General features: G+C 38.5%; 1 protein-coding gene across 6 annotated transcripts in view; it reads left to right on the top strand.

Moving 5' to 3' along the window:
• The window catches only part of LOC121876779 (bifunctional 3'-phosphoadenosine 5'-phosphosulfate synthase-like), a 40,205-nt gene extending 19,853 nt beyond the window's left edge, over positions 1–20,352 (top strand). For 4 of the 6 annotated variants that reach the window (XM_042382172.1, XM_042382169.1, XM_042382167.1 and 1 more), the window contains 10 exons: positions 7,533–7,653; positions 8,506–8,726; positions 9,174–9,312; positions 10,134–10,252; positions 12,496–12,693; positions 13,492–13,693; positions 14,994–15,087; positions 15,951–16,086; positions 17,702–17,825; positions 18,505–20,352. In XM_042382172.1, the coding sequence (XP_042238106.1) occupies positions 7,533–7,653; positions 8,506–8,726; positions 9,174–9,312; positions 10,134–10,252; positions 12,496–12,693; positions 13,492–13,693; positions 14,994–15,087; positions 15,951–16,086; positions 17,702–17,825; positions 18,505–18,956 (1,806 nt within the window). In that variant the 3' untranslated portion in view covers positions 18,957–20,352. Of the gene's footprint in view, positions 1–6,252; positions 6,388–7,523; positions 7,654–8,505; positions 8,727–9,173; positions 9,313–10,133; positions 10,253–12,495; positions 12,694–13,491; positions 13,694–14,993; positions 15,088–15,950; positions 16,087–17,701; positions 17,826–18,504 lie in introns of those variants that run through there. The other 2 variants (XM_042382173.1, XM_042382168.1) reach the window with 2 other exon arrangements.

Genomic DNA, 20,352 nt, shown 5'->3' with positions numbered 1-20,352 from the left:
ACCTGCAGGCACCAAGGTCGATCTTGTTACCTGCTGCCCTAGAAAAGTGGTGGTGGGGGTGATGGTGGTGTGGACAGTGAGCGTGTATGATCTTAGGGTTGGTGCTGGTTTAATGCATCAGTGATCCAACGTCATGGTGTGTGTGTGTGTGTGTGTCCTTCTCACAACAACTTAGGTTGGAATGTCTGTCACCTTCACCACACACACACACCCTCATCGCCTCAGGCTTGGTGGGTCGTGTTGCCCCTTTTGACATTGTTTGTTTGTAATTGTTGTTGTGTGCGTGAGGGAGGGCGTTAATTACTCTCTTGTGGCGGAAGTTCTACTGACAGTCACGTTGTCATTTAGGATGGCTGACTTGTGTTGATCTGACCTACATTCTCCACCCCCCCTCTCTTCGTTCCTTCCCTCTTCTCTCTCTCTCCCTCTCATTCCCTCCTCTCTTTTCTCTTCCTCTCTCCCCCCCATCCCCTCCTTCCTTCCTCTCTTCCTTTCCCTCATTTCCCTCCTCCCTCCTTCCCCCTCCCTCCTCCCCACTCATCAGCACACCTGTAGCTATACGTGTTTACAGTCTCGCCAAGGGACCACTCTCATCAATCACACTTGTTGAATTTTTCACTTCTTGGATTTTGTGTTGATTTTCACACCAGATTTCAGATTTTTATTTATAGAAAATTAGTGTGTGTTGCTAAAGTTAGTATATGTTGCTAAAGTTAGTGTATGTTGCTAAAGTTAGTATATGTTGCTAACGTTAGTGTATGTTGCTAACGTTAGTGTATGTTGATAAAGGTAGCCTATTTCGCTAAAGTTAGTGTATATTGCTAAATTTATGTTGATAAAGCTAGCCTATTTCGCTAAAGTTAGTGTATATTGCTAAATAATCTATGTTGATAAAGCTAGCCTATTTCAATGAGATTAATGGATATACAGGTAGATAAACAATAATCCAGGGAGTTTAAGAATTGGCTTACACTTACCAATTTAACTTATAAAATATGCATAAACCTGAAACAAGGCTAAAAAAAACATGAAATTATCCCCTTCCCTCCTGTCCTGACCTTCTCTGACCTCTTGTGACCTTCCTGGCTTTAAAGGGGCACCATCTGACTCTTGTATTTAATTTAGTAAGAGTCTTATTCTTGGTGTTAAGTGAGGTAGTCTTACAAAAGTGAACGTATCTAGTTATGGTAGAGTCTTATTATAAAAAAAATTAACGTATCTAATTATGGTAGAGTCATATTATAAAAATGAACGTGTCTAATTATGGTAGAGTCATATTATAAAAATGAACGTATCTAGTTATGGTAGTCTTATTATAATGCTGATGTTACGCTTTAGGTTAAGTTATCCAGGTGTGGTATTACATCTGAATCCGGGAGGCGAATATTTATCGTGTATACGTGTTATTAGGAGTACTTTTAATTTGTGTGGGTGGGGGAGGGGGGGTGTGTCCATTACTTACCTCTAGTTGGCGCAACAGGTGTTCCCTTCACTCCGTCCCACACACGCACACACACCACTACCACCCCCCACCACATACCACCCCCCACCACTACCACCCCCCACCACTACCACCCCCACCACTACCACTACCACACCCCACCACTACCACCCCCACCACTACCACACCACCACCCCCACCACTACCACCTCCACCACTATCACCCCCCACCACTACCACCCCCACCACTACCACATACCACCCCACCACTACCACATACCACCCCCACCACATACACCCCACCATACCACCCCACCACCCACACCACCACTACCACCCCCACCACTACCACCTCCACCACTATCACCCCACCACTACCACCCCCTACCACTACCACCCCCACCACTACCACATACCACCCCCACCACTACCACATACACCCCACCACTACCACGCCACCCACCACTACCACATACCCCCCCACCACCACCCCCACCACCACCACCCCCCACCACCACCCCCACCACTACCACCACCACACACACCACCCCCACCACTACCACCCCCCACCACTGCCACCCCACCACTACCACCCCCCACCACTACCACCCCCCCCACCACTACCACCCCCACCCACCACCCCCACCCAACCAGTGAACTCTTGCTCCCATTCAACTCGTCACGTTGGTTATCAGGTCAGATTGGAACTTCCGTAACTCAGTGTATTTTAACCGTCACATGTCAGGTGGACCCCACACACACACACACACACACACACACACACACACACACACACACACACACACACACACACACACACACATTATGAATTATTAGGTGCTTGAGGTGTCAGGTTGACTTTTAAAAATGAGTTAGTGTATGTGTGTGTGGCACTAGGATCCACTTGGTTACGTGGCATCGGTCCAGAGTTGGCCGGATGGATCTCGTCTCCCAGAAAACAGGTTGTTGGTGTGTGTGTGTGTGTGTGTGTCGTCATATTGGTCGACTCCTGCAGTATGACGTGTCAGAGTAAAGTGTTCGTTCATAATCGTTCTCTTCTTCCCCTGACAGTGTGAAACGAATCCAGGAAAAAAAGACAAAAAAGTCACAATAAAAAAGTCAGAAAAAAAGGCACAGAAAAAACCTAACCTAACCTACGTGCAACGCCATCATATATAGTTTGTGTACAAGTCACGTGACTTTATTTCCGTTCACCTTTCAAACACCCAGGGAAAAAATGCATATTCGTCACCTTCCTCCTCCTCCTCCTCCTCCTCCTCCTCCTCCTCCTCTTCCTCTTCCTCCTCCCACTGTACAGGGTGTTCACAAGGTCCCTTGATGTAGGTTTACACAGTACCTTTGAAAGAGTTTTATGGTTTAAAATGTGGGTGTGTGTACTCCATCATGGTGGACACATGACTGTATTCTTTACCGTGTACACTACATGTAAGTTACCTTACTTTACCCAACCTAACGTTACTCCTACCTTACCTTACCTTAATTATAACCTGTGATTCAGTGCCGGATTTAGACCTGTGGAGGCCCATGGGCAGCCTCTTTGTGGAGGCCCCCCTCATTATAACTACCCAAGAGGGTGGGGTGGCGAGTGAAGCGAGCCTAAACATCTGGGAGTTCAGGGGAGCGCTGTAAGCCCCCCGGGAAAATTATGAAATTTGAACACTTCTTTGGAGAATTTTGAAGCCATATGCAGTTATATTGAGGAAATTAGAACATTGAATTTTTTTTAATTAACTGTATATTTATTGATAGTGTACAAATTCCCAACACACACACACACACACAAAAGTGAGACATGACTGGAGTCATTCATGTGGTTTCTAGTCGACCAGCCCTGATATAGCTACTACCGCACATGTCAAAAAATTTCTAGAGACTTCACAGAAAATAATATATTATTAGATATTACAAAGAGATGTTTGTAGAATTCTAAATATATTATTAGCAACACAAACAATAGCATTCATTAAAAATATACGGTTCATAGGAAAACCAGGTATTCATGAATTTCAAGGAGTAGCTAGCCTAATTTCTATCACGCTTCTTGCTGAACATAGTTTTATGTGATGGAATAGATAAACATGAATTTTAATGAATGAAAATAACATTAACCCAAATGAATAAACAAATAAATAAAATATTGTAATATGTGGAGGCCCCCAGATTGTGGAGGACCCTGGGCAGCTGCCCACTTTGCCCACTCCAGAATCCGGCCCTGCTGTGATTTGTTTCCTTGGTAGTGGTACACGAAGTAAAATGTGTCAAAATAAGTGAGATAACATTGTAAGCCGACAGGGTATTGATAAGATAAGTTATCAGTAATAGGGTGTTGGTGGTTCACTAATAATGCGTGTCTTTTAATATCAAGTCCGGGGTTCGAGTCCTGGGGCGGAGCAGATGTGAGAAGGGTATTCGTTATCCAGTGTGATCCCGCCAAACATCACAGGTTTTCTCGAGTACTCCAATTTCCTCTTGGACTAAACTGTAGGCGCCCGCACACTATCTACTGGGGGTGTGGTGGGGGGGGGGATGTCGTGAACAGTTAAAATAAATAAACATGAACTGAGTATCATCTGTTAATTAGATTGATTTTGCCGCTTACAGCAGCTACTTTATTGTGCACCCCACACTCATCCTGTGTGTAGAGTAGAGTTTACAACGGGTCATAATAATTAACCCCCGTTGTCAGGATATTATGGCACTGAATGTTACACAGTATTTCAATTACATTATTTGTTTAGTTCTATTCATAAAGGGTAACTTATTCACAAATGCGTGAGTACAGGCGTGTGAGGCAGTATGTCTGGCCGCATACTTTGTTATTCACATTTGCGTGAGATGTGTTCAAGCACATTGTGTATTTGGTTCTATACATGAGAACTGATATAGTTACTTAACTAGGAAGGTGTATTGGGGGAGAGGGAGAGTTACCACACACTTGTGCCAACCTTTTCTCGCTCTTTCGTGATGATATTAACTGTCGAAATTTCACCACTTGCTTTATCATGTGTTGGGTAATTACGAAAAAAAAAGTAAATGATGCACTTACCTGGAGCTGTGAGTGTTCATATATATATATATATATCTAGAGCCTCGATGTGTTAGGTTTGAGGTTATGAATGTGTGTATTACGTTTAGTCCAAGATGAAAAATAAATGCTTGTGTATTATTATAATTTCTAGTGGTTATGAAGGAAAAGACGCGAAATAATAAATGGAAAATGGGGAAGAATAATAAATTATAAAAAAGGACAAACATTAAGGTCAAAATATTATCACCTGTACGACCCGGGTTTAGTTATCACCTACTTGACACTGCTGACCCGGAAACAGATAACTCCTGTAGTAATAATATCGTTATTGTTATTTTGATTTTGTTTTTATATCCTGGTTATTGCACACCTGTGTAGGCGAGTGGTTAATCAGGCTGGCAAGGTGTGGGAGGAGACACGTGTGGTCGAGTCATATCTGTGGATGTGGAGCATAATTTATTCCCTTCGCCTATGCGAAATTTACCTGGATAGAATTAATCTAACCTAACCTAACCAGCAAGCCCTAACCTAATCAGCAAAACCTAACCTAGCCTAACCAACAAAACCTAACCTAACCTAGCCTAATCTGTTTCAATGCAACCTAACCCAACTTAACTTAACCTAACTTAGCCAATTTTAGTAGAAAGCTGTGTTAGGAGTTACATTATTCGGATACATTTAGTTGTGTCTGTCTGTCTGTGTGTAAGGTGGAAGGTTGTTTTATGGTCGTTCACCTCAACTGGGTCTTACTGGTTGTTACTGGTGGGGATTGATGCCCCACACACTGCATATATACACATTTCATTCTCTCTCTCTCTCTCTCTCTCGTAATCTGAGCCAACGTGTCACTACTATCAAATGATCACTGTGCGAGTGTGTGCGTGTGTGCGTGCGAAAGGGATGGGGGAAGTACCGTTAAGTTAATGTCATAACACAGGAGTGTAGTAGGAACCTTGACCTACTGGCTACTACCTGTTGAAGAGCTGCCAGGTGATCCGGTCAACGCCCACCCTCGACCCACCAGCTCTCCCTCGACCCACCAGCTCTCCCGCGACCCACCAGCTCTCCCTCGACCCACCAGCTCTCCCTCGACCCACCAGCTCTCCTCGACTCACCAGCTCTCCCGCGACCCACCAGCTCTCCCTCGACCCACCAGCTCTCCCGTAACCCACAGGCTCTCCCGTGACCCACCAGCTCTCCCTCGACCCATCAACTGTGTGTGTGTGACCATCTGTGTCCCCTTGTGGAGCCAGTGTGTATTATGTGGATTATGATAACAGTACACACACACACCACTGAGTGCACAAGTACTCTGTAATTTTCATAGTACAGCGCTGTAAATTTCGTGTGTGTGTTTGTGTGTGAACGTCAGGTTGGATGGTACAGTATCAGGTGTTAGGTGACGTAGAGCTCATCAACTCTCCTTTCATTAATCAAAGTGAAGGTGTGTGCATATGTACGTCACACTCAGAAAATGATAGTTTACTCTCAAAATATATACATTACAGTACTCTTTGATGATATACCTTGAGTGGATATCGTTTCTTTTTATTGAAGTTTACATGAAAAAACGTAGGTAAATTAAACCTTTGGGCTGGCTTAAATACCGTACTGAATTGGTTTAAATACAACTCTAGCTCTTTCAGGTTGGCACAAGTGTGGTGTGCATATGTACATGAAATTTTAAATCAGGTGTTTGACGCCGGTGTAAATTTAGGGACTGTCACCATCTCAACTAGCTCCAGGTTGGCTTGTGTAGTGCAGGAGGTCGTGCAGTATAGGTGGCTCTTGCTTTCCGGTGTGGGTGTTGGTAGTAATCTTGCGAAGTCTCCTTAAGAAGCCTGATCCAGCTCCACACGTCACCACCATGCCCTACAACCCTCTTCTCTATAATTACGTACAGTCATTAAACCTCCACCCACTTTGTGTTTCCTAATTATGCTCTCCTCTATCTTCCTCTCTCTGACCTCTCTTTTATTTATAATACTGTGCAGTACTCCCAATTTAATGACAACGTTGGGTACAAGGGGCTATATTTCTTCAAACTAATATTTTCTTAATCAATATATTTTTTTTGTATGTGACGTTTTAATGAATGTTCAATGTCCTGGCTTGAGGAGTCTACTCAAGCCATATGACTTGGGACATTTCCCTCTCCTCATCACACTTAGGTCTTGGAAAGAGACTCTTGCTTCACATACAGTATTTTCTTCCCTCTCTACCTCTTTTAGTCTAACTCTTCCCAAGTGCAATTGTTCTTTTGGCATGAAATTAAAAAATGTGTTCCAAGTTAATGTACTTTTTTTTTCATTAGTGTTTTCCAGCTCCCTTCCCCACACTGCCATTTAAACTGTAGTTTAATGCATGTTGATGTATAATATCCTCATACAGTTAATGTGGGAAGTGTGGGTTTATATCATAATGACTATCAGAGAGTAAAGTTTTGCTTTTGTTTTTAGTTTCGAGACATTCCAATTATGTAGACTTTTGGGGTAGGGTGTAATTTTGTACTTTAATTAGTTCTATAATGTTTCCTGGATTATGTTACTTTATATGTTTTGTAATTAACTTTGTGAGAGAAGAAACTACCAAGTATATTGTCATCTCCTATAATTATAGTTCAGGTAAAGCTTTATGTCAACAGTACCTGTATAGTCGACACAGCTGTACAATGATCTACTGATGTAAGCACTGTGTAGTCATGGAAGATCATAAGAAAAGTATCATACTGTGGCCACAGGCTAATTCAGAGTAAGGAGTCACCACAATGTACAGTATTGTAATTATGATAATGGTAAAACTTTGTGGGTGCTCCTCAAGGTATAACCTCGGGTAGGATTGTCCTACAGTGGTCGGCCATTAGTGTGTTAGGGTAGAACATGGATCATGTCATAGTTATGTTGAGAAAAAATTCAAGGTTTTAAAATGTGACAATCATTCAATATTGAGTTAATTTTTATGTGTGGAGATATACAGTAGCTTACAGTTGTATTTGAAAATTTGATTGTGTGGTGTAGCAACTAATTTCTGTAGTGCTTACAGAAAGCGACCAATGTGACGTATCAAGTCAACCACGTGAGCAGGAACAAACGTGGTCAGGTCCTTGGACAGCGCGGTGGCTTCCGAGGATGTACGGTTTGGTTCACTGGACTCTCTGGTGCAGGTACGTTGATATGATTTTCTTCACATTTGACCTACAATTACACATCAGAATGAACAACCACACTTATCAAAAAATTTAATGTCCTTTGAATGTTAATCTTCTCGTGATGGTTTGTTTGCCTGGGGTGGCCATCTTTATTTATAGTTCTCTGACTGCCAACAATGTGGACATTTTACCTTCAGGACTTCATACATATCAGTTTCACTCTAAGAAAAGAGGGACAAGAGTGAATAACTGGATACTGAACACTGACCAAACAACTTGGACACCTGAAAAAATAATTGGCTACATGGGAAATAGAATGTTTTCTCTGTGGCTCATGAACCAAATTACTGTACTGTAAAAAAAATTATTGTAACACCAGGAATATAGAGTATAGTATATGATATTCTGTGTAAATATATGTGCAGTACTGTACTGCTACAGGCATACCAGTAACGTGGGTGAGGAAGTGTTTAATATGTGAGAAACCATTAAGTGTGTGTGTGTGTGTAATAAATAATAATAAATGGTTTATTAATAGAGTTGCAGCCGGTGGCTGAAATATACACTTACATTTGATTTAGACATAATGATATAATATGCATTGAATACATTTACAGGGCTGTACAGTACATAAATCAGGCGTGCGTGCGTGTGTGTGTGTGTGTGTGTGTGTGTGTGTGTGCATATGATAAAGCACTTGTTCAGCTGTGCTAGACTCATAAATATATTGACATTGAAAAATTTCCCTGAAATCCATCAATATGATAAATACTGAAATTATCAAATGTTGACTTATCAAAAAATAGCACACCACGAATATACTGTACATGTATCAAATTGTAATAAAAATTTTCTTGGTATTCACAGGTAAAACAACCATGAGTTTTGCCTTGGAGGAGTACCTCGTCTCTCGTGGTATCCCGGCTTACTGTCTTGATGGAGATAATATGCGACATGGCCTCAACAAGAACCTGGGATTCTCAGATGAAGACCGCGAAGAAAACATCAGGCGTGTGTCAGAAGTGGCCAAACTTTTTGCCGATTCTGGTGTGGTGGCTCTCTGCTCCTTTGTGTCACCTTTTACCAAGGTTAGCATGATTAACTGGTACTGCCAGTAATGAAATCTCAATCTCATCCCACCTCCGTACTCCTTGCCAGACCTGTTATTGACCATAAAAGAACACACTTTCCTCAGTAGTGTGTCTATGACCACACTTGCACTGCTTTATAGGATAGTGATAGCAACTATTATACTCTATTTGTATTTTAGTTTCATCTACCCAAAAGAATCTACTGAGCACTGTTTTGAGGAGTGATGATCATTCTGATGATAAAGGTGAAGAATGCTACACAGTACTGTATGGAATTTAGCTTTTAAATAAAAATTTCACTGAGGTTAATGTTACAGTATTTAAGTAGAAGATTTTACTCGCATGTGAGATTACAAAACTTGATAACATAAGCATATTTAGGATTGAGTCATCAGCTGTTCATACAGTACAGGTATTAAAACTTGCATATTTGGTGTTTTTCAGGACCGAGAACTAGCTAGAAAAATACATGAAGACACTGGGTTACCATTCTTTGAAGTGTTTGTAGACACTCCCCTCGAGGTGTGTGAGCAGCGAGATGTCAAGGGACTCTACAAGAAAGCCCGTGCTGGTATTATTAAAGGTAAGGCAGTTCAGTACTTTTTTCTGTGTGTGTGTGTGTGTGTGTGTTTATGAGTGCCAATAAAGTGTTTACCATGCCAATAGCAACTTCTCATGAAAAAAAATAATAATAATAATTTTGGTCCATGTTATCAGATTTCATCATACAATTGTTAGTTTGTTTGAATATTTACATTATACTGTACAAGTATTGTTGTTTACTTCACTCCTATCTTGCTCTTCCTTTCCTCTACTTTAAGTGTATTACTTCTTACTCCTTTTTTTTCCACTTCTGTGACCTTTTACACTCTCTGTTTTATTTGACTTCTCTTATCATTCTCTTGCTGTGTCCATTCCTTTTTTGTTATTTTAGCTCACTGTTAACATCAAAACTCCACAGCCTTATGTAAGTAAATAATTGTAGTACAAAAACAAATACTGTATGTGGTAGGGCTAAAACAGGCTGATTATACTACAAAGATAAAACCTCAAATACAGTTCTGCCACGCATTGTTCTTTCTCTCACTCTTATAAGTTTCACTGGCTGTGATGCTGGGTGGTAAGAACCGAGGACAAACACATACACATTCTTCATTTGCTTTCAATCTTTCTATTGGCTGACTGTAGCAACTGTTCTGCTGGTGTTCCCCTTCCACAACATTACTCCAAGATTTCCATCTGGTTTATTCCTGTCACATCACATAAGATCTTATAAATCATCCATTACTCTTTTAACTTTTTTTTTCTGTCTACCCATCTGATCATCATACAACCAGCAAATTTCCTTTCATATTCACTTCTATATAGATGTGAATATTGATATTGTCCACTGTGGTTTTTCAGGTTTTACTGGTATTGATGCCCAGTATGAGAAGCCTGAGGCTCCCAATGTAGTTTTAAAGACACATCAGTGTTCTGTTGATGAGTGTGTGCATCAAGTGCTGGAGATACTTGATGAATGGGTAAGTCTGGGATACAGTAAGTTATTCTACATTAAACAAGCAGGCAATGTGAATTGTTGTTTCTGCTTTAAATAATATACATATTACTGGTAATAATACTGTTTTGATGTTACAGGTAGGTACACTGTGTAAAGTATTTGTTGACTGCTAAAAGACAAACGGTTGATGTATGGTTATTTTCTAGCTAGATTTCCTCCAGCAGGTAGCTCTTACTGCTGTGTTTGCCCAGATTGATTGGTTAATTCATTATGCCTTACCCTAAAAAAGCAGCTGTGGTGAGGAATAATCTTATTACCAATCCCTTCCAGTTACACCTTCTAGCATTAACAAAAAGATTAGATGAAAACGTTACCCTCTAGAGACCTAAGCTGTGATGGAGCTTGTGTCCACCCAGACATTAAGATACCTGTACCCAACCATAGGCTGCCATGGTGGGATATGTCTTAATAATGCTCCTCAATTAATGTTAATTTCTCAGGATATTATTATATAAATAAATTTTAATAAAGGCACTAAAATTTAAATATTATTATTACCGGCATATTCGGTGCTGTGATAATATACATTAGAGTACAGTAGATCTTACCAAAATGTTTTATGAATAAGATATTTAACTGTGAGGAATAAGATAAAATAATATAGTATACTGTACTGTGCCAGTAAATGTGAGGAATAAATAGAAATAAAAAATACTGCATTACCATGTGGCTGTTGGACAAAGAAGTATTTGTCAATTGTTACACTACACACTGGAGTTGGGAGACAACTCAGAACAGGAGATCCCACACCACACTCTGCTGACCCCCTTCCCTGCTCAGCGTGCCAATTCTCACACTTGAAGAAATGTTTATACCCTTTAAGTTTTTTACCTTATGAAAATATTTTTTCCACATTCTTTTTGTAAGATTGTGTGTGTATGTAATTGTGTAAAAAAAAAAAAAAAAAAAAAATTACGAGTTGAAAAATAACCATAACATAGCTAGATCATAGCTTGGCCTGCTAGGGAGAGGGCAAACGCAAAGAAAATCTTCATTTGCATTGGACTTTGTAGATTTTAAGTGGCATACTGTATACAGCTACTCCTCGACTTACGACCACCCGAACATATGACTGCCCCAGTCGTACCCAAAATTTTTCAAATTACATATTTTCGAGTCCTGACGTTAGTGATTGTGCTGTGTACTGACAAAATTTTCGTTTGTAATTCCATTTAAAATGGCTGGTATGCTTAAAAGTGAGAGTTTTGTGGTGCTGAGAAGAAAAAAGATTTTCTATGTATTATCTTCGCATTTTCAACTTACGACCAATGCGACTTACAACCTGGATTTGGGTCCCTAACCCCGTCGTAAGTCGAGGAGTGGCTGTACTGTACTGTATAGTGAGTGAGGGTTTGCTCTTCATGTACCAACATAAAGAGAGAATCTGGGGGTATGGTAGGCAAATCCTGGTTAAAGCAGCTTAATGGTAAGGTTAGCCTGCAAGGATGTACGTATTGAGTTGCCATCTCTCACCGTAAATGACCCATAGAAATACATGAATTTTAACCCCTCAGAAATATTACACATATACTGTATAGTTTGACCCCTACTATGTGCATAAAAATTTTATCATAAAAACTTGCACTATAGTACTCGAGTATATATGGTAACTGCAGAGTGCAGGTGAGTTAGAGGTCTGTACAGTATCCCCTTCCTGCTGCCTGGTTGGGGTAACTCGTCTTTGGGGTCATGTCTGCAACACCTTGTCACACTTATTGTCTCACCTACTTTTTGTAATGAGAGATGTCTGGTTGAGGGAATCTAACTAGATTGAAATCCTATTTTACTGTTGAGTCAGTAGTCAGGTGGCTTAGATACTTGCTCTTCTCCCAGGAGTTTATGGTTGGTCAGCTGGAAATAGCTTAGGGGTCCTGAATTCAACAACATGGCAGCTGTTGACAAATGCTTACTGACTAGGAGGACACAAACTCTAATAGACCTTCTGCCTTTAGAGGACATCCTTTGTTTTTAATCTTCTTTTGAAGCAGAAAGATGCGACAAATGGAGCCCCCGACCCCCCACTTCCATTCTTGGTATGCGCATTAAAAGGAGCTACCTAGCGAGGCATTCAAGTTTAGAAATAGAAGTTCATGATCAGTTGCACATGTTTTTAATCTGTTAAATCTAACAAGTGTCAACTATATAAGATTTGTGTAACTATTTTTATATTTTTAATATTAATGGTCACTTCTGATCACCTTTCAGGAAATCATTCCAAAGTCTGTAACAGAGACAGTAAAGGAGCTGTTTGTCCAAGAAAACAAATTGGCAAGTGCTAAAAATGAAGCAGAATCTCTTCCTTCTGTCAACATCACCACACTAGACTTACAGTGGCTTCAGGTGCTCTCTGAAGGCTGGGCATCTCCACTCACTGGCTTCATGAGAGAGAGGGATTATCTACAGGTATGTAATTTCAGGAATTTAGGTATACTGTATAACAACATTAAACCATACTAGAAATAGGTTTTATTTTTAACGCATGTTAAATGTTGCTGCCTATCTGTTGGGTACTTTTGTTTTGGCACTGAATATTAATTGTTTACTTTTTACCTATTGTTTTCAAAATTCCTGAATAATACGTTCAGTAAATAATTTTTTGTGCGAAAAGATATAAAATAAACTTCAGATTTACAGATATAATTGTGTAAATAACAGAGAAATTATGTTGTGAAGAGAAATGGTGATTGCTGTTTAAAGATATTGTGTGGTAATTTGGTATAGTACTGTATTAGTAATATAATGAAGGCTGAAATTAAAAAAAAATACTGCATGATGTATGTAATTTGAAAGAAAGGTCAAAATGATTTAAGAGATATTGAGATGACCAACAGGGATTAAATGAAAACATTCAAAAAAGTTTTAAAGGAAATTGAGTTAAGTTCTTCATAAGAACTGAGAAATAAAGAAAAATGAATTGCTGCTAACAAATTAGTACTGATAAACACCTCGTTTATTTAATGAAATAAAGTAAAGAAATAAGGGAAACATAATTAAACATTTACCAGATGTTGATAATTTAGCTTAGATCCAAAACTAAACATCTTCCAAGTAAAAGAAGTTTGGAGGAGTGAGAATCTTATCATTATAGAAATTGAAACAAACCAACACTCCAGTTAGAAATGAAATTACAGGTAAGATAATGTACCTGTGTTTGCATTTGGCCTTATACAGTAGCAACAAAGTTTATTTTATCTGTCACAGAGTCAACACTTTGGCTGCCTCATGGACTCAGGTGTATCAAACCAGTCTATCCCTATTGTGTTGCCAGTATCTACCAGTGATAAGGAACAGCTTGACGGGTGCTCAGCCTTTACACTACGGTATGAAGGCCGACCTGTTGCTATTTTGAGGAAACCAGAGTTCTATGAGCATCGCAAAGAAGAACGCTGCTCTCGCCAGTTTGGTAAGCTGTAGATATAAATATTTTTAAAAACTTTTGGAAGTGGAAAACAATTTTATAATTGGTAATCATTAAATTTTTTGTGATAAAGAATGTTTACAGATTTTTGCGCCTCAGCTGAAACAGAAGTCGGCCAAAGCTCTGTATTTTCTAAGAAAGCGCTTTATTTGTGAGACACACCATAATTAGTCAGAGGACTATGGTGGCTGTGGCTATCTTGAAGTACTTAACAAGATAAAGAAAAGTATTCTTGGTATTGAAAGGTTTCCAAAAAAGTGAACAGAACCTAAAGTAATTGGGAAAGCTGAAGGTTAATAGTTGTATTTAAAATTTAATATGTAACTGGCTATTCCTTGTTCTGTATTTTTCAGTTTATTTAGATAACTACACAACAAGAATACAAAAGTGATATTATTTGTAAAGTTTATTTTACTGGCCAGAATATGAAGAACCTTAATACTATACGCCCCTGTACTGCACATAACTATTTGATTTATGATTTGCTGCCACCTAACTTTTTATCTCTGGAAGACAGAAATGACACCCTGGTAGGTATTTGTCCATGTAGTTTATGGCTTCTTACATTTTTAGTAACAGATGTTTTTGACTGGTTTACTAAGCAACACTAACACTGAGTAAAACTATCCATTTTCTTGTAGTCCAGATGCTATGTGTGAGTTAACTTCTCTCAGAAATTACCATATGTGTTAACTTAAGATGGATCTGATTCCTTCATTACTTTAGTGAGTACTGTACAGTACAGTACAGTATATAAAAACTAGGCACAGATATATACTGCAGTACCTGAGCACTATCTCTTCTCAGAATCTCTTGGTTCTGTAATTTAGAAGTTGGAATTCATGATGATCTTAAAGACACAGTTGAATATTTTACACAGCTCACTGCATCACTTCTACAGAATTATTGAATAGGTGAATAGGAAACCTGTGTCTTAAAAGCTCTCTGAACCCCTTTGAATACTGTACAGTGAATAAGCTCAGTGAATAAGTTATTGTAACCCCTGAGTATGATGGCTTGAGTACAATGATAATACTCTCACAATCTCTTCTCTTGAGTACAATGATGATATTGTACTCTCGCACTCTATTCCCTTAATTTCAATGACACTACAGTACTCTCATGATATATTCCCTTGAGTGCAGTGACAATACAATAATCTCATTGTGTATTCCCATGAGTACATTGACAACACTCTCATGGTCATACTCAAAAGGTTGATTAAAGATATTGGTAGGGTCAAAAAACTAGTTATTAATCAAGCAATATTCTTCTCTTACTACAGGGACCACATGCAAAGATCATCCTTACATCCAGATGATCAATGAGAGTGGCGACTGGCTGTGTGGTGGAGACATTGAAGCATTAGAGAGGATCAAGTAAGCACACTGAGCAAGATGATACTTAGAACATCTTTTTAATATACTCGTAAAGTTTATTCAGAAATATAATTTAAAGTCTAAATTTTCCTGTCAGATAAAAAATGCTTAACCTAGTCAATGACAGATTCTTACTAAAACATGATTTATGTTTCACCCCTTTTCCTCCTCCACCACCTCCTCTTCTCTCTCTCACTAGTACATGAAAGTTTGACTCAGAAAGTAAACTGGTTGATGGAGACTCTTCAAAGGACAGTACTGTATCTGTATAGGAGAGTGCAATAGGGCTCTACTTTCTACAGATGGAACTTTTCTATCATCATGTTCCCACTGTAACTAAACTCAATTATTTACCACACTACCTCAGCCTCCACTTAGTCCTTTCAGTAGTTTCTGTTTCAGTGTTTCTAAGAATCATCGCTTCCCAGAATTTTGCCACTTTTGTATTCGTAAATTTAATACAGTACATGTATTCCACCTTCTTCATCTTGCTCCCATTTATTCATACATAAAGATGGATTCTCATCTGTTTCATATATTTATAAGTGTCATCTAAAACAAAATGGCAACCTCCTCCCTTCTATGATAACTAAGCCAGTGGGTACAGTTCTTAAGGTGATAGCTACTTTCTTTATTGGTGAGGTTATTAACACTAAATCACCCTACATTTGTTGTCATTCATTCTTTCCATCTCTTACAACAGTTAGAGAGAACACATTGTAGTGGAAGATTCTGTACAGCGGTATTTCTCAAACTCCAGCTTCCCTGTACAGTACCATGGCAGAAGAGAGTTTGTAGGAGCTAAAAACTGGAATGTTGAAAAATTGTCACATTAAAGAGTCATTTTGTTCTTATATCAACAGGTGGAATGATGGTTTGGATGAATACCGCTTGACACCCATGGAGCTCCGAGCCAAGTTCCGTCAAATGAGTGCTGATGCTGTGTTTGCTTTCCAGTTACGTAATCCAGTACATAATGGTCATGCTCTCCTCATGCAGGTCAGTATGTGTCCAAAATATCCCCTGAAAGAACCTGAGACCTGCCATAGCTTCTTACATCTCAGTATTCTAGTCTATACTTGGTTACCTACTTACGAGACCCATCGCTCATCTCCCTGATATTTTTTTTTTTCCACCCAATAATTTTGTCTCGGATATAGGTGTTGAGTGATGCTTTGGGGGTGAGGGAACAACACATTCACCAAATTAATAGTGATTAAAAATGAAATTGGTATGAATGATCTCTGTTAAAATGTAAGTAATGTACTGTACTGTATGTAGAAGAAAAAATTAATGTGTAGGGTTGGTTTTTTTTCAGGTACCAATGGATTTAAGAGTCAACTGTTAGGGTGTGTCATCCCACATCATAGACAGGTCAAGATATGACAGATATACTGTACTGTATCTACCCCCATGTGGGCATTTGTGAACCAGTTGGGTCCCAGTACCAGTACAGCTTCTTATCAGATATCAGTTACACATTACCTTCTCAATGGGAATTCACACCCAGGACCAATATAATGATGACACTACTAGAACTGATGAGTTTCAGTATTCTCATTGTTAAGATGCTGTAGGACATGAATTAAGGATACAGTATAGGTTATGGAGGATTTGAATACTGTACTGTAGGATATAAAATGGCAGAAAGTACAGAATAGTCTCGTTTTACGTGGTCAATTAAACCCATGGAGGTCCGCGTAAAACGAGAAACGCGTAAATGAAATAACAGAACATATGGGATTAATTGAAATAGAGACTGGGCCGACCACCAGACTACCCTTTTTCCTACACAATACGTACATTGTAGTAAAAATAACATCTTAATTTTATGATGGTATGCACACATAATTAATATTTAAGAGAAATATCAATAATATTAGGTTTTTTAACACTTATGTTAGCAGAAGAAATGGCTGGGCACACGGGGATGGGGGGTTGGTTCCGAGGCAGAGGGCAGATTATTGGCCCTCACCTGTATCACTATCTACCACAGAGGCTAGCAGGGCCTCCTTGTCAAACCCCTCAAAGTCCATATCCTCACTATCACTGACTTGGGCTGGCTGTGGTGGGTGGCGGGTGAAGAACTCGGTAAAGTTTTGTTGACTGGGCAACCTAGCGTGCACCCTGCCCGCGCCGCTTCCCGCGTAAATGATGGAATGTACCGCGTAACTAATAATTGCCGCGTCTGGCCAGGTGCTGCGTAAATGACCAACCGCGCAAATCAAGACTATACTGTAGTTAAATTTTTTTTCAAATAATTTTAAGGATAGGTCGGCTTAATTGAAGACATTTAAATGTCTATACTTGGTATTTATATTATACTGTACAAAAATACTGATGAGGTCATAGGAAATACAGAGGTACAAGTAATGAGTGTAAGTTTTATATTTCACTATTACCGAATGTGTGACTTTTTCTTGCATGAATGGGATAATGTTCAGGATATATACAATATGTACAGTACATTGTGTGTTAGACATTTCCAACACACTACAAATACAAAATTCAATCATTAATTTTGATAAAGGGCTTTATTTTTATTTCCATGAGGCTTGAATGTTATTTGATGGCTCAATATCTCTTCAATATTTTATTTATTTTATCTTCTTAGGATACTCGTCGGCAGCTTTTAGAACGTGGATATCATAATCCAGTCTTACTACTTCACCCGCTAGGAGGATGGACCAAGAGTGATGACGTACCCCTTAAAACCAGGATGGAGCAGCATCATGCAGGTTGGTTATATATACAGTATAGTTACCTTGTATTTAAACAACATATTTCTTATATTGTATTTATGAACAGGATCAATAAAGTAAATGTCAATAAATTTAAAATAGTGATCTATTTGTTACACTCACTACATTTTGTAAACAGAGAATACTGTAATAAGTTTATCAAAATAATACCCAAAGGCTCGACTCTCTAGGATGCCACCATGTTCCTGAAACAAATATTGTATCCCATTACAAATGAATATGTCATCATTAGGTTGATTGAAAAACTAGTCTATGTTAGCTAGGTCACACATTGATTGACAAAATAGCAGTCACAGTAATTTGAATATAAAATTAGATATACCATTAACTTGAATTTAGATTGTTTTGGGTTCCCTTTTTTTTTATGATATGTTCCTATTAAGGAACACCATAGAAGAACACATATTGTACTGCAGTTATTGGGAATGAATGGCAGCAAGTGTTGATAGATAGTGTTCTACGCTTGATTTTTTGTATTAATCTATATCAAGAAATTGCAGAAAATTAAGAAAGTTCATATAATATTATACTGTACTGTAATTTGATCACAGCAATGAGAAATGCTATCACAATTATTTGCAAATCATGAAATTATTTTTTGTTGATGCAAAAAATTTGATCACATAAATAAAAACAACAAAATCTTTCTTCCCAGTGCTAAAGGAGGGTGTTTTAGATCCAGCCACAACAGTGTTGGCAATCTTCCCATCACCAATGATGTATGCCGGACCAACTGAAGTACAGTGGCATGCCAAGGCACGTATGGCCACTGGTGCCAACTTCTACATTGTTGGACGTGATCCAGCCGGTATGCCCCACCCACACACCAAGAAAGACCTGTATCATGCACAACACGGGCGAAAAGTACTCACCATGGCCCCCGGCCTTACACAGCTAGAGATAATTCCATTCCGAGTGGCAGCTTATGATACAGAAGCTGGTAAGATGGCCTTTTATGATCCAGCAAGAAAACCGGACTTTGAATTTATTTCAGGCACAAAAATGCGTGCATTAGCTCGCAGTGGTGAAAATCCACCCAACGGTTTCATGGCTCCAACAGCATGGAAGGTCCTGAGTAATTACTACAAGAGCCTCAGTAAAGAATAGAGTAGCCCAAGGGTTAACTGGTTGGGACAGTGCTGTCAGTAAAGATATGTACAATGCAGTTTGAACCATATTTATGGGGAAACCAGACATCATTAACAATAATTAGACAACAGTGATAACCACCAGAGATCATCAATATCTCCCAGACAGCAGTAACAACAGACAACACTGGTAAGTACTGCATTGTATTGGATATCATTAATAACTTCCAGACATCACAATAAGCCAGTAACTTGAATCATATGTTTTTATTTCAACAAACATCAACTCTGGTAGAAATATTATTGCATGTTTAATTATGTCATCAGTACAGCATTAGAGATCTGTTTTGTTACAAAAGTCATTTTATCTGGTAACAAGAATAATGTACAGTTTATATAAATTAATTAATTCTGCAGTTGGGTATTATGAAAAACTTTCATTATTCTCATTGTATATAAATCTGAATATTACTTGCAGAGAAGAAATAATGAGGAACCCATCAATAGTCATTTATATAACTTCTGTGAAGCTTATACAGTATTAAAATATTATTAGCAGTTATGAGAACCAAGATCTGTTATAATGAAAATATAGTATCAGCATATATGATGTGATCTAAGAGAGGCAACACAAACATTTCTCATTAACAGCTGAGCTATGGCCCAAAATATGTTGAAAACCTTGATTGTCAACATGATTATAGAGTGGACAAATGTTAGTTTTCTTCATTGGAGTTTGTGTAACTTTTTGTCCACCCTCATAGGTTTCAAATATTTCCAAACTGAGCACTGGCAGGTTTTGTAATGGTCGACTGCTTCAAGCAATCATGAGTGATCCAAAGAAAATACCTATATTATCAAGCAGTTTTGTCTTAGAGTTTGTGAGCTCATGTAGAGGTGAAGATTTTTAAGGGCACTTTGTGTGATTGTGTGTGTGTTTGGGCATTGTACACGGACCACAGAGTCTTCGGGGTATTACTCGTATCTACTTGAATTAAAACAGTGAGTTTGGAATCTGCTCCAGATTTTAAAATATAGTAAAACAAAATATATACAGTATTGGATTATTCATATTCTTGGCATTTTATCTAATATTATTAAAAGATTGTATTGTTATATTTATTTGTAAATTATTTTATTGATTTGTAAATTCTTTAAGTGCAGTATTTATGGTGCTAAAATATCTAAATTAATTTCTATTTATGTGTCAGCTCTTGGTTTACAGGAATGATATGTTTATATCTGTAATTAGATATTTAAAGAAAATATTCCCATGATTTATTTGAATTCCTGTCTCATTTTAAAAACTAAGTACACTGTACCCTCATTAATTCATATTGTTAAAATTCAGATTTTGGCTGAATTCATGTTTTTTTTTATTAATTACAGTAAACGATATGAATTCGGAATGAATC

This window comes from Homarus americanus, unplaced genomic scaffold (genome assembly GCF_018991925.1).
Source record: "Homarus americanus isolate GMGI-L3 unplaced genomic scaffold, GMGI_Hamer_2.0 scaffold50281, whole genome shotgun sequence".
Classification (NCBI taxonomy): Eukaryota; Metazoa; Arthropoda; class Malacostraca; order Decapoda; family Nephropidae; genus Homarus; species Homarus americanus.
Note: the sequence above shows the minus strand (reverse complement) of the source record. Positions and strands in the feature narration are given on the sequence as shown.